The sequence below is a fragment of the Poecilia latipinna genome, unplaced genomic scaffold (assembly GCF_001443285.1).
Source record: "Poecilia latipinna isolate Pla-1442-1.1 unplaced genomic scaffold, P_latipinna-1.0 Scaffold18, whole genome shotgun sequence".
NCBI lineage: Eukaryota > Metazoa > Chordata > Actinopteri > Cyprinodontiformes > Poeciliidae > Poecilia > Poecilia latipinna.
In genome coordinates this window covers 739,002-752,920 of record NW_015112634.1, presented here as the reverse complement: position 1 = coordinate 752,920, position 13,919 = coordinate 739,002, and the positions used below count along the sequence as shown (strand labels likewise).

General features: G+C 38.5%; 2 protein-coding genes across 6 annotated transcripts; one reads left to right on the top strand and one right to left on the bottom strand.

Annotated features, from left to right (window-relative positions):
- Positions 1-239: 239 nt before the first annotated feature.
- snap47 (synaptosome associated protein 47) lies at positions 240-9,005 on the bottom strand. 5 transcript variants are annotated; one of them, XM_015034815.1, is made up of 5 exons: positions 8,915-9,005; positions 8,090-8,611; positions 6,578-7,077; positions 6,161-6,288; positions 240-1,512 (listed from the first exon to the last, which is right to left on the bottom strand). In XM_015034815.1, the coding sequence occupies exons 2-5, from the start codon at positions 8,584-8,586 to the stop codon at positions 1,363-1,365; spliced, it is 1,275 nt and encodes a 424-aa protein (XP_014890301.1). In that variant the 5' UTR covers positions 8,587-8,611; positions 8,915-9,005; the 3' UTR covers positions 240-1,362. The 5 variants fall into 5 exon arrangements, with proteins under 5 accessions (XP_014890301.1, XP_014890293.1, XP_014890286.1 ...); XM_015034807.1 differs by having other exon boundaries at positions 8,735-8,989; XM_015034800.1 differs by having other exon boundaries at positions 8,841-8,989.
- An 888-nt stretch (positions 9,006-9,893) lies between these two features.
- Positions 9,894-13,919, top strand: jmjd4 (jumonji domain containing 4). Its single transcript, XM_015034750.1, has 6 exons — positions 9,894-10,587; positions 10,683-10,848; positions 11,325-11,450; positions 11,553-11,820; positions 13,215-13,361; positions 13,452-13,919. The coding sequence occupies exons 1-6, from the start codon at positions 10,335-10,337 to the stop codon at positions 13,785-13,787; spliced, it is 1,296 nt and encodes a 431-aa protein (XP_014890236.1). The 5' UTR covers positions 9,894-10,334; the 3' UTR covers positions 13,788-13,919.

Here is a 13,919-nt window from a genome sequence, read left to right as displayed (position 1 = left end):
AAAATGACATTAAGCAGTTTTATGTCAAAAGAAATTATTGGCTCATATTGATTTCCTACTTCACTCAATGGAAGAAGGCAAGAGGAGTGAAGAAAAACAATGAGCAGTAAAAAAAGAAAAAAAAAAAGAAAGTTCTGCAGATGGCAACTGCAATGAGTAATAAAGTAACCGAGTTATTTTAACAAACCATTCAATATGCTAATTAGAAGTTCCACAAAAAGTTAAAAGTTAAAAATATGTATATTTGTTGAGCTTATTTCACTTTTATTGCACATATTATGCTACACAGACTCAGTCAGTGCATACAATAGAAGGAAAAATGAGGTGAATCTTACTGATAGTCAAAGCTATTTACTTACTTACATCCAATGACAAATTAAGTTAACGGTAGAAATAGATGTAGATCATTTCAGAAGTTGGTATAGATGCATTAAATGTACAGTAATACACCTAGTTACTTTGACATGCTCCAGTTTAGTCGCAAATCATCTCTAGGTCAAATCTTTATCTCATGACACACATAACATGTACCTCTCTTGCATTTTCTTTGACAAAAACAACAACAACAACAACAAAAAACACTCAGAGCAAATAAAAATTTTAAACAAAAAAGTTCAGTTTAAATAACAAAGGATGTATAATGTTAACATATGTGCTTGTAATGTACACTAGATAAATTAATCCTAAAGATAAATGTGTATTTTCTCCCCTTTCATAGAATGTCCAAAGTTTTATTAGTGTTCAACTATATATTGATTTTTATTTTCAAATAACATTTTCCCTTATTTCTGTAAAATAAGTCATACTGACACATGCATAAGAAAGAGACAGACTCCTTTTCAAAAAGGATAAGTGAAACATATAACCTGAGAAACATAAAAATGAATTGTTACAATACATTATTTAGGACAAATGCATCACTGGGAAGAGAGAAATTAACTGTATCCTTCTAAATCATGAACAAAAAAGAGATTACAAGGCTTGAAGTGATGTTTTTAAAAATGTTAAACACTGATTTGGCAAACTGAAGCTCAAACTTTAAAAGAAAATACATGAATAAAGCTTAAAAACAGTCTTTTCTGTTAAAGAAGTATTGCAAATTTTGGAAGGTATGTGTTGCCTATTTGCATTGAAGAACCAAAGTTCTATTTTTACAGCAAGTAATATTTAAGCTAGATTTGTGGGAACACCTCAGGACCACCCTACAAATTAGAGATCCATCCAATTACATCTTTAAGTAGCACTAAATCTTAAGAACTATCAAGACCATGTGTCAGTTTTTAATGCTTACTTCGAGCAGAAAGGCCATCTAAGGCACATCATGGAGTGACGTGCTTTGTTTTTTCTTCATCAGTCTTTCCTCTACAGCAGCCTTTTCATGCGACATGTGTGCTTCCCAATGTGCATGGTGGCTCGGTCTGTTGAGCTCGTCAGGACGTCCAGGACCTCGTCCTGGCGCTCCAGCTCCGTCTCCGCCTCCAGTGCAAGGTTCTTTAGCTGCATCAGCATCTGCTTACAAACATAACACCGCACAGGAGGATATATTCAGTTGGGTCAATATTTTCACAACATGTCAGCCTCCTGAGAGCACGGGTAACCAAGTAACAACATAACGGGATGACTATTTCAAAATCACTAAACAATAGAGCAGTCTTAAGGTGTTTTAGAGTGAAAGACCCATTAAGATTAAGGCCCTCTTTCACAAGGTTGACCTGGCAAAGACAGCAGCAAATGTCATAGTAGACAAGACAGACTAAGTCCAAAACAAGCATCACAAATATAAAACGCAAGCTATGTGACAAAGAAAAAACAGTTTTTGTTATAGAAACAATTTATAATTTAGCAACAGTATCTATTTTAGATTTAACGTACAATTTAAAGGATTTCCGTTGCCGGTTTGTTTAGATGGAGCAGAGGGCTTTCACTCAAGCACGTTTTGACAACGTTAGCTCATATTTGTATGTACAGGGGACAGATAAAATGAAAGCTTCATCTATTTCAGTTTGGACATAGGGAGCAAAGAGATACAAAATGCCATTTGAGGCAAAACGGCTTACAGTTCTCCAAAGGAAAGTGAATAAATAAGTAGAAACCAAGGTAATAACAGTTTTATAAACCAGAGTCATCCAGTGTGAATATTGCCTTACACCCATATGGGTTACAACAACATCCCCAAGCATGTGACAACCAACAGAGCACTGTTTTATCAAACATCTAAAGACTATGGCACAGACAGTGGAAGAATCTCACATTCTAGAAAGTCGAGCTCTGCCTAATTATTTTACCTAAATCCTTTACGTTAAGCCAGAGATAGAGTTGATTTGAATCACAGCTTATTCTTTGGCCAATCTGACTGAGTTTTGGCTATTTTTTAAAAAGGAATGGGCTAAAACTGCAGTCCCTAGTAGACCCCAAAAGAATTTCTTTCCATTTTACATTGTTCATGTGTTTCGTGTTGGTCTATGAAAATCCAATAAAATCATTTGAAATCTGTGGTCATTATGGGAAAAATGTTTGAAAACTTTGTATGGGTTTGGATACTTTTTTTTATAGGCATAACATTCTCATTTGGGTGTTAAAATGTCTGCAAATACATTGGGCATCAGTCTTAATTTAGAGCACTATCATGCATTTTTTTTCTTTTGCTCTCAAGAAATATGTTTCGATGTTTAATGTCTGTGGATCTATGATGCAATAAGTCAATGCTGAGGATCTAAGGGGCATTCAGCTGACACAACCTGCCAATACAGCAAGAAAGAAGTGCTATCTTCTCTCAGGGGAGCGTTGCTAAACAATGTTGTTTATGTTCTACTTTTTGTGAGTTTAGGGAATATTGTGACTACATGTCCACGGTCTAAAAACCATGTTTGTGATGATTAATGGGACGGTTTAAATATACTGCACTCTGCCACGCAAAACCCAATAAACACTCACTTCAAACTCTACCAAGCTCGTGTCTAAGCCTGTATTATTTTATACACACTCATACAAACCATGCTCATGCAGCAGCTGACATGATGTCAGGTCTCACCAGCTGCTTTCTGTGGACATTTCACATGGGCATGAAAACAGCCACAGGCAATGGATTAGAAAGCAGATAATGTCAATACACTCCAAGAAACATGTGCATTCACTCACTCAGGTCTGTGACTTCACACTCTAAACTAAAATGACATGACGGCATCATACCTTGCAGTATTTTCAGTCATTGCTTACACAATAGTAAGATTATAAATGATGAAAAAAACCTCCAAAATTAAACATTTAGGCTACAGCTCACAGAATAATATGAGCGAAAATTACAAAAAAAACAGTACAGCGCATTGTTGAGGTGGCTTAGACATGAAAAACAGAAAGAAAAAAAAAAAACGAATAAGAACTTCAACACGTCATAGGTCTGCATGGCACAAAAGAGTTTTGTGTTTCAAATAGTAAATGGTTTTTATGGTTCATCACATTTATTTCTTAGTAAATGTTCGACATTCAGACATGGTTCAGATTCAAAAGTTCCGTTTTGTACTGATCTACGACTCGATTGCTAGTTTACTGACTTTTTGCAGATGAAGTGCAGAAGTAGTGAGGGAAAAAGTGAAGAGTGGTGTTGTCCTTCTTGCAATAGCAACATTTAAACAAATGCAACCTATTCTGATTTACGTTTTACCATATCAGAGAGGCAACAATACTTATCTTCTTCCAGTCTAGTGTTGAACCAAATATATTCTTTATTCTTAATTCTACTTTTACTAATGCCTTGCAATTCCACCTTCAAGTATTTTCTTGTTCGCGTTGTGTTTTCCTTTCAGCCTGGTAAATATGGTTTGATGATCTAAGCCATTGTATTAAGTCTAGCTATGAACTCAGGGTCACTATTTTAGTCATGGCAGTGGACGGCGATGCAGTGTAGGTATCTGCACTTAACTCAGGCCTCGGAACAGCGAATCTAAATACACTGTCTAAGACAGCTTATCTAAGACTAGAATGTCATCTTGAATTATGTTAGGAGCGTGGTGTGTGCACTAGTACTGCATAGAGTCCTAGAGCTGGCAGCCTGTGAACCCTTATCAGGAGAGGACAATAAAACATTTGAAAGCACAATGGCCAAGCTGAGCTTTACGACCGGCCCAGTGCTGGTAATGCTTTCAAACGTTTATTTAAGACATAGCTTTTACGCCAAAGCAGCAGCGAAGCGCTGTGTAATATTTAACTAAATTTATAGTGAAGGGTCATAACAGTGAATCACAGGGATAGGTGACTAGTCATGAAGTGCATTCAAAAGAACACTGTAGAACCATCAGGAACTCTTTTAGACTTGTCAAACCTAAGGCTTTGAGAAATGGGTGGCCCAAGGAGCTTTGGGGACTTCAGCTGTCTGGCTGCTCTGGAATCACACAAGCTATCATGCGACTTTGGACTGAGTAGTAGAGTCGTTAACCGATCTGCCTTTTTATTAGGTACACTTTGCTAGTACATTGTTGATTCCCCTTTTGCATTCAGGACCGCCTTAGGTTTTCATGGCATAGAATCAACAAGGTGTCAGAAACATTTCTCAGAGATTGCGATTTATATTGACATGATAGTCACTGCGGATTTATTGGCTGCACATCCATGATGCTAGTATGCCATTCCACAACATCCCAAAGTTGTTCTATATTACAGAATTGAGATCTGGTAACCAAGGAGACCATTAGAGTAGAGTAAAACTCACTGACTCCTTTGAGATAATCTGATACTTTTATGCTGCTATAAGTAGCCATTAGAAGATACACTGTGGTCATAATGGGATAGAAATGGTTCCCAACAACACTATAAGTAGACTGTGGAGTTAAAAAAAATGCTCAGTTGGTACTAATGGCAGAAAGCTTGATAAATTGAATTTCCTACTGCAGCACAGCACATCACCAGGATCAGCCTAAACTATAAATAAAAGACAGGAGGGAATCAATGCTTTCATGCTTAAATTGAATTCTGTCTCTACTATATCATGGTCACAGCTGAAATTAAGACTCATTAGATCAGGCAATATTACTCAGTCCAAGTTTGGTGTGAGCTGTGGTCCATGTTTGCAATTTTTAGATAACAGGAGTGGCACTTAATCTGTTCTCCTGCCAACATACCCCATCAGCTTCAAGGCTGGACATGTTGTGTTCAGAGACGGCGTTCTAAACAACCTTGTCCAAACAATTGTTAAATTTGAACTGCTGTTGTCTTTCTATCATCTCAAACTAATCTGCACATTCCCCTCAGCTACCATAAAGGCCTTTTTTGCTAACACACCAGGCCCTCCTTGAATACTTTTTTTTTTTTTTTTTTTTTACACAGTTTTCTATAGATGAACGTGCCTGATAACCCTGCAGATGAAATGTTTCTTAAATACTCAGTACAGTTCATCTGGCCCCAACATCAGAGCACAATAGAATGTGCACTTTCTTCCACATTCTATTGCTTCCTTTAAGCTTCCCTGTATGTAGATGACTAGATGCACCAGATGTTTGCCATATAATTGACTGACTTCAAGCAGCTGAACAAGTGTACCTAAAGCAGCGCCCAGTGAGTGTATGCAGTAGGTAAATCTTACAGTCATTAATTTATTTCAGTCTTACATGGTTCAAACTTATGGAACAAAGCGAAAATGGGTTACTGTAAGTTTCACATGTAATTTCAAGATCTCAGCAACCTCAAGCAGTGAGTCACAAACATAAGAAAAAAAAAAAAATGTCAGCGTAATGCGCCTGAATTTGCGTCACTGTTTAGTTCTTGCCACCACAGACCATGTCTGTAACAGCTCTCAGCGCTGTGAGGTACTGAATGGAAAAGGCACTGACCAAATAACTGACCGTACTTCTTTTCCTCTCTTAAACCCAGGATGGACTTTTGGTTTGTGGGCTCACCAAATAACATTTAAATACATGGGATAAAAAATAAAAAAAATCATAGCAGAAAATTGTGGCTTGGAATGGAAACATGAAAATACATGTTGCTGTAACTGTAAGATTATTTACAATAACAGCAAACGTCATTTTGAGACACTATGCAGACTACATGTGGGCTTTTACAGCTCAGCCACCTGTCTTGTTTATACAAATATGGAAACTGTTTAAGACCTCCATAGTGCAGCTATATATTTTTTTTTATACAGGGAATGGAAATTCAGCTTTCTCACCTGCTTGAGTTCCTGGGCCTCAGCCTGACTGACAGATGGCTGGAGGGCTTGCACCTGCAGCTGGGACAGCTCTCCTGCCGGGAGCTCCACTGGGAGCTCTGTGTCTTGGCACTTCTGCATCAAACCTGCTTCCATTGGGTGGAGGTGGAGAAAAAGTGCAGAGTGAATACAATATGTTGTTTATAAGAAAACCAGACAGCAAACTCTGAGTGCAGCAACTGAGGCAATCAGGGTGAATTGACTCATCCGAATATATTTTTGTCACAAAGAAACACCAATAGCTGTGGTGAAATGTTTTTGAATGTGGATGCACTTCTGAATGCTTCAGGATGAGAACATGGATCTTTGCTGCCACTCAGTGGTCAAATATATATCCAGCACGGCAAAAGAACAAAAAAAACAAAACATTTGTTTTACCGTCGTTCCAGATCGTCCCTTCTTTGTCAGGAGATGAAAGCGGAGTTGCTTTGAAGGCTACGTATTCACTTGTAAACTCCATCTTCTTTTTGTACTGCATCTCTAACACAGACATGGCCTCTGGCATCTTGGCTGACAGGAACCTGTAACATATATCTGGTTTCCCTATGAACCGCTGCCTGACTGTGATCTCGTAGGGGCTGTGCACCCTAATTTCGTCGATTTCGTTGCGTTCAAATCGGTGGAGAAGGTGGCAGTTGGTGTCTCGCACCTCCAGCGAGGACACTAGCACCAGCAAACAACCAGGCTTCAAGTCCGAGTCTCCGCCTTTGGACACCACTGCGGGGATACTCGCGATCACCTTGCTTCTGCTGGACACTTTCCCTGCGGAGATGGCAGCTGCAGCCCTGGAGGCGTCCTCAGCTTTGGCCTCTTGCTGAGTCTTCCAGGGGAGTTTACCGAAAGGCCACCAGGATGGAGACTCAAGTTCTGAAAGAAGTCTGAAGAGACACAGATAATGTAAAGTGCCATGTAAAAGTACCTGTAATCTTTGTGCTTTTTTTTTTTCATGCTCTCTTATGTTACAGTCACAAACTTAAATGTTTTATTGAGATCTGATACAACTACCGGTAATCAACTCAAAATATTGTATAACTGTGAAGTTAAAGGGAGGACATGTGTTTTCTATTAATGAACATTTTTAGAAATAAAAATATTACAAGAAGTTGATTTCTTTTCAGCCCCCTTTTACTCTGACACCCTAAATGAAATCCAGCCTGCCCAATTGCCTTCAGAAGTCCCCAAGTCTGAAAACAAGAACCAGACATTAGAGAGCAAACAACATCATGAAGACCAAACAACTTGCCAGATAAGTCTGAGTGGTTACACTGTTCACTCCATCCTTCAAAAATTCAAAGAGAAAGGGCAACTGGAAACTAAGGATAAACTGATATGATATCCAATATTAATACTGCTGATATGGGCAATAATCATTCCCTACAATTTCGACACCATGTAAAACCGTCCATACCACCCATATCGTTTCTCTGCTTAAGTTCAACAAACCATAATAACAATGGATGCAAAATATTAGGCATAACCATCACCTGTTAAGTGACCGTACAAATATCACATGGCCAAACCCAGCCCTCTCCTGAAACACAAGCGGCAACAAGATCACTACTCTTCCTCAACAGACGAGTAGCAAGATTACAGCCACTGTTAGAAAAAAAAGTCATAAGAAATCATGCATGCAGCAGGACATCAAACCTAAATTGTCAGTGCCAGATAAAACTGTTTAGGAGCAAAGCATATCCATATGTTGGAAAGTTAAAGCCTAAACCAGGAAAAAAGGTTTGCAAACCATGTATCATTTTTCTTCCACATCATAGAGATGCACTACTTTGTGCTCATTTTTTAGTGATCTGCATGTGACTATTACACTGTTACTTTTTTCAACTTTGATAGACAAAATGTGGTAAAAGTAGCTCAATTAAGAAAATTGATAATTACTTATCAGCAACACCCAGATCAGAGTCAATCTTCTCCAATCCTTGCATCATGTTGTCAAACTGCTCTCCCTGGTGGCTGAGGACTTTGCCAGTGTCCTCCAGTCTTCTCTGGGCTCCTGCCACAAGGGTAATCAGCTCCCTTCCCTTTGAAGGTTGGCCCTCGGCCCCCCGAGCCTCTGAGGTGGGTGAAAGAAGCCGCTCTCTCCAGAAATGCTCAAGCACGTTAAAAACCACCACCCGGTTGGGCTTAAGAGAACCAAACCAGTGCTTGATGTTTCCCTCCTCCAACACTGTGAGGGTGCTGAAGATGAAACTAGATGACTCCATCTTCATCTCCATGACACTGGACAGGCGGAAGCTGGCGAGACACTCCTTGCTCTGGCTTGAGATGAAGCGCACCATGGTTCTGGTGAGGGACAGAGTTCCGCTCTCCCACCTCTTCTCACTGTTGATGTAATAAGAGCCAGGCCAGGTGTGGATGGGAGCATCCCGGCTCATCTTGAAGGCAGAGAAGCAAGCTCACCTAGGTGAAAGGCAGATAAGTTTCAGTGCCAACATACATACGTTGCTGTTAGGTTAATCTACACAGTTATATCATGAGTCTGCTTTGCTGGGTGATCTACGTGTATCCTGGTTAGGAACATACTTTTCTCAAAGTAAAGCAAGCAAACCAATGAATTCGGATTAGGCGCCTGATCAGAAAAATTCCGTTTTGTCATCCGCACCACAAAATGCCATTGTAATTAAATTACCCTGCTTTCTCTTGGCTAAATGTCTTTTCAACGTAACATATACAGCGAAAACACCAGCCTGAGCATGACGTTACCTCGTATTCTTCCTAGTAACGTTGTTTATCACGGAAGTGATGTCACATCCGGGTACGGACGCGTTAACTTTCCGACTTGAAAGCACTTCCAGATTTTTGTCACCTACTAAACACGCGTGAGCGTGTCCGCCGTATTCCGAGTGGCAAGCTAAACTTGTAAAGCAGCACAAGTATAGGTGGAAACTTTTTTCTAAGTAAAACATCAGTTTATGGTTATCCAATTTTGAATTATTCGTATGAGTTTAAACGACTAAAACAGTTATCAGGTAATACAAAACAAACAAATAAACATTACAAAGTACAAATACCACTAAACAAAACAAAGTTAAACCATCTACAATGTTAATCAAAACAGACAAACAGCTATAAACAATCTGCAACATTCAGTCATAATTTAGAAAATTCACTTTCAATAATTATAAATTCACCTTAAATAGTTTACAATTTTAAATCATGTACACAATTTATTTTAAATAGTTTACTATCCGTTACAAAACGTCTAAGTCATTTAATGATTAAACAATTTTCCCTAGCCATATAATAATAAATGGCAGATATAAAATTCTTACTGGTATTCAAGTGGTAATCAATAACAAAAATGATCATAATGTTATTGCTATTGCAGCTGCATGTTAGGAATAACATTCCACAAGTATGATAAGCAATAAAAAAGCTAATTCCGTGTAATTAGTGAAGAGAATCCAGCAAAATTATTTTCAGTTTAAATATTTTTATCTTCTTTGTTCCCTCCACCCTCCACACATTTATTTATTTTACTTTTTTTCTGAAATGTATATATATGAGGGCAAGGCCTTTATCACACTGCAGATATGTATATGGAGTGTTGTTTGGTAAGAAAAAAACAAAAAATCCATAAAGGGATTAGCAGTTTGCATTACGTTATTTGTTTATATTAAATACAAAATTTCCATAAAATATTAAATAAAATAGAATGCAAATGCTAGTCACGCTGATTTTCCTACATGCCACTCAAAACGTGGCGGTATCGTTAACGTGAGGTCATGCACTCACATGCGGCGTTTGTTCTTCTATGCCTAGATCCGCACTATACAGTTAAATGTCACTGTTTTTGTGGTAGGGGGTTCAAGAACGGGTAATGACTACGACGGTCATTTTAATGGATACATCGGAGTGACGGCAGCATTAGCGATAAAGAAACTAAATGTCAATGTTACTGACATAAGCAGAAAAGGTGTCGGTGTTATGTTTGCGTCGTTAAGAAATATTAGTCATATGGCGACCTGTTGTCGTAGTGAAAAAAAGAGATACAAAACCCGTTAAAATGTATTTAAATTTTCAATATAGCAGATGGCGGACGTATTCTAATTTGTTCACTCGCTTTTCGGTGTAGCGGTTGGCTAAGCTTATTAGCCTGTTAGCCTGGTTCTTGTTTACCACCATGGACAGAGACGCGTATCACAACTGCAGCAGCCTTGTCAAAATGCCTCGACAGTCATATGAGCAGTTTTGGTCTTCGCATTTTGTTGAGTACATTGACAAAGAGCTGAGCTACTCTAAGTTTTTCAGGAAGTACTTGCTGCCTAATCACCCGTGCATGTTCTCAAGAAGATTCACAGAAGACTGGAAATGTAGAAAACAGTGGGTGACAGAAGAGGGCAAACCTAATTTTCAGAAACTGCTGCAAGAGTTTGGTAAATAACGAGCCTATTTATTCATTCACAGCTGCAACCAATATCGTCATATTAACTGACTATTATTATTGTATTTTCTTGCCCTTTTTTTATAGATGAGAGTCCTGTCCCAGTTGCAAACTGCAATGCGAAGGAATACAATGCGAACCCCAAACAAGTAATGCCATTGAAGGAATTTATACATTACTGGAAGGAGTACATCCAGAATGGGCACTCATCACCCAAAGGATGCCTCTATCTTAAAGACTGGCATATGTCAAGGTACAAGGATTATTCAGAAGAATACAATTTGTCTTGTATATGCATATATGAGGTATGAAACAAGATTGCATCTGATTAAAACTTTCACAATAAGTCATTGCCATTTTGAAAAACGAAGAAAGTGATGAGATAGAAATTATGCATTCTTTAATTTTTTTGTCTGAAATTCTTTAAACTGCAATATTATAGCTACTGCTAAGCTATCAAGTAGCTATGTTACTGTTTAATTTAGCTGTCAAGTGCATCAAAATGAAAATAATATATTACAATAGCACTGGTTTTTGTTTCTCTACTTGAAATAATAGCAATGTTTTATTATATTTTTGAGTAAATATAAAATGAAGTTGTGCTGTTTTATTTAACTTAATTTGAAAATCTTTAACTTAATTTGAAAATCTCATACTGTCCCACACCTATTCCAAGTTAGCTTGCTAATTCCGTTCACTGACAACTTTCATATTTATGTTATTCTACAGGGATTTTCCAGACCATAATGTTTACACTACACCAGTCTTCTTTTCTTCTGATTGGCTTAATGAATACTGGGACACACTTGAAGTGGATGACTACCGGTTTGTCTACATGGGACCCAAAGGCTCATGGTATAAAAATCTTAATGTATGATCCATTTATATTGACATCATAGCACAGGGGTTACCTTTTTCTTCTTTTGGAGAAAACTCAATTGTGCTTGTTGTCTCCAGGACCCCGTTCCATGCTGATGTGTTCCGCTCGTACAGCTGGTCTGCAAATATCTGTGGCAGGAAGAAGTGGCTGCTGTATCCTCCGGGTCAGGAGGACTTTCTACGAGACACCCATGGAAACCTCCCTTATGATGTTACTTCAGCTGAACTGCAAGACAGAGGCCTTTTCCCACAGTTTGAAGAAGCTTGCCAACCTCTTGAAATTATTCAAGAGGCTGGTGAAATAATTTTTGTGCCAAGTGGCTGGCACCACCAAGTTTATAATCTGGTGAGAAGTGAAAGAAAGTATATACATTATTTGTATAAAGGTTAGGACTGTATAAATAAATCGAATTTGGCGATATATATTGATATTTTCCGCCCTCGGAAAGTATCGATTTTTCACCCGCGAGTATCGCGGATGAAAAATGGCTATGGGCTATGGGCTATGGCTATGGACCATAGAGGTCCATAGCCATAGAGCTCTTTTTAACGTCTAGTTTGTTACGGTGTAGCAGCAGGACTCCGCCTCCCTCAGTCTCACTTTCAACTTGAGCTTAAAGTGCACATTATAAACTACACACCAGTTTTTAAATTGTGTTAATAGGCCAAGTATAACCGGAGTTATACTAAAATTAGTAAACCATATTTTTCCGAATGTCAGAGAAATGTCAAAAGCGCTGCCATTCCCGGGCTTTTCCTTTTATGTGAGAGGGAATGAGCTTCCAAACGTACAAAACGAAACGAAACATTAGATTCCTGTGTTTTTGGAAATTATTGTATCGCTACACCCCTAATAAAGGTGCATCTGAGTTAATTAGAATACAGTTAGAATATATTCAAAGAGTAATTTCATTCAAAAGTGAAAGTGATCGGCTCATGACAGTCATACGTTTCTGCCCCTTTTGAGTAATTGCACCAATGCAGCTCTGCATGGAGATCAGCATGCGACTCTACTGAGGCGTTAAATGAAGCATGGTTTGCTTTAATAGTTTCCTTCGACTCATCTGAGTTGCTTGGTCTGCTGCCTTTCATCATTTTCTTCCTCTTGACAATACCATTTAGATTCTTTGTGGGGTTGAGGTCTGACCAGTGCTCTGACCAGTGAAGCACAGTGTCATTATCCAGGTATTGATACTTTTGGCCAGGTGCCCAGCGAAGCTTGACTGTAGAAATTTGCACCTACTGTATGTAAAGCTTGTCAAGAGAGGGAAACTTTTAAGTGCTCCAAGATATCCTGGTATATTCCCTCGCTGGCATTTGAATTGACAGAAGACGGTAGACTGACACCAGCAGACAACATGGCTCCCCAAATCATCAGTGACTGTAGAAGGGTGACATTAGATCTGAACCAACTTGAATTCTGCGATTCTTCACTCTGCCTCCAGACTCTGGGTCACCAGGCAATGAATATAATTATTATCTGAACACCAGATAAAATGCAATGCTCTTCTTTACCAAAATCATTTACACTCCTTGCAGATTTTGGTATAAATTCATATTTTTAACTTTATGAGCATGTTTCTTCAAAAAGTGAATAATATATTGGTAATATTTCACTAAGAATCTTCGTTTCACATCTTGAACCAAATTACAAAATTTAATTAACTTTTTTTATTACATCAAACATGAAACAAAGTATACAATTTAGTTTTTGTTTATATTTGTTGTTTTCTTTAATAGGAGGACACCATCTCCATTAATCATAATTGGCTTAATGGCTGCAATATTGACATCATGTGGCAGTTCCTACAGAATGAGCTGTCTTCTGTTCAGAAAGAGATAGAGGAGTGGAGAAACACAATGGATTCATGGCATCAGCATTGTCAGGTACTGTGTGTATGAGGTTATTCAATCATTTGGAAGTATGCAAGAAATACTTCAAATGTGGTAGTGACTATTGCTTGATGTTTCCTTCAGGTCATTATGAAAGCCTGCTCTGGCATTGACTACAGTGAATTTGCTTCCTTTCTGAAAATTGTTGCTGAAAATCGGATGGCCTTTTTGAATGCCTGCTCCTCTGGCGATTCCTCCGATTACTCCCGGCATCTCTCAGAGACCCTCACCGCTCTTGGACCGTACCACGCTGCCTTCGACCTACAGAGAGTGGCCCACATTATTGAATGCCTACTGTGCAACGAGGACTTTAAGCGGCTTGATCATTCAACCTCTACTTTGCAACCTGAAACCTTGTTACAGCAGATCAGAGACACTATACAGTCCACTAGGGGGCAGCATCTCCTTTATCAGGAATAATGTGCCCAACATCTAAACAAGTGCCACATTAAGTATTAAAAATGTCAGAAAGCAGTGACGTTCATTGCCGTCTAAAGTCATGCTTTTGTCTGTCTGAATTTTGTTTTTGCACTGAAATATAAAAAACAGAAA

Bases quoted from the DNA above. Each gene is read 5' to 3' on its own strand.
- jmjd4 (XM_015034750.1), top strand. From the start codon at position 10,335: ATGGACAGAGACGCGTATCACAACTGCAGCAGCCTTGTCAAAATGCCT. The intron at 10,849-11,324 runs GTACAAGGATTA...GTTATTCTACAG, and splicing joins AAAGACTGGCATATGTCAAG to GGATTTTCCAGACCATAATG. The intron at 13,362-13,451 runs GTACTGTGTGTA...TGTTTCCTTCAG, and splicing joins CATGGCATCAGCATTGTCAG to GTCATTATGAAAGCCTGCTC.
- snap47 (XM_015034815.1), bottom strand. From the start codon at position 8,586: ATGAGCCGGGATGCTCCCATCCACACCTGGCCTGGCTCTTATTACATC. The intron at 7,078-8,089 runs GTAATTATCAAT...GTGTCTCTTCAG, and splicing joins GATCTGGGTGTTGCTGATAA to ACTTCTTTCAGAACTTGAGT. The intron at 6,289-6,577 runs GTAAAACAAATG...ACCCAATGGAAG, and splicing joins AGGGACGATCTGGAACGACG to CAGGTTTGATGCAGAAGTGC.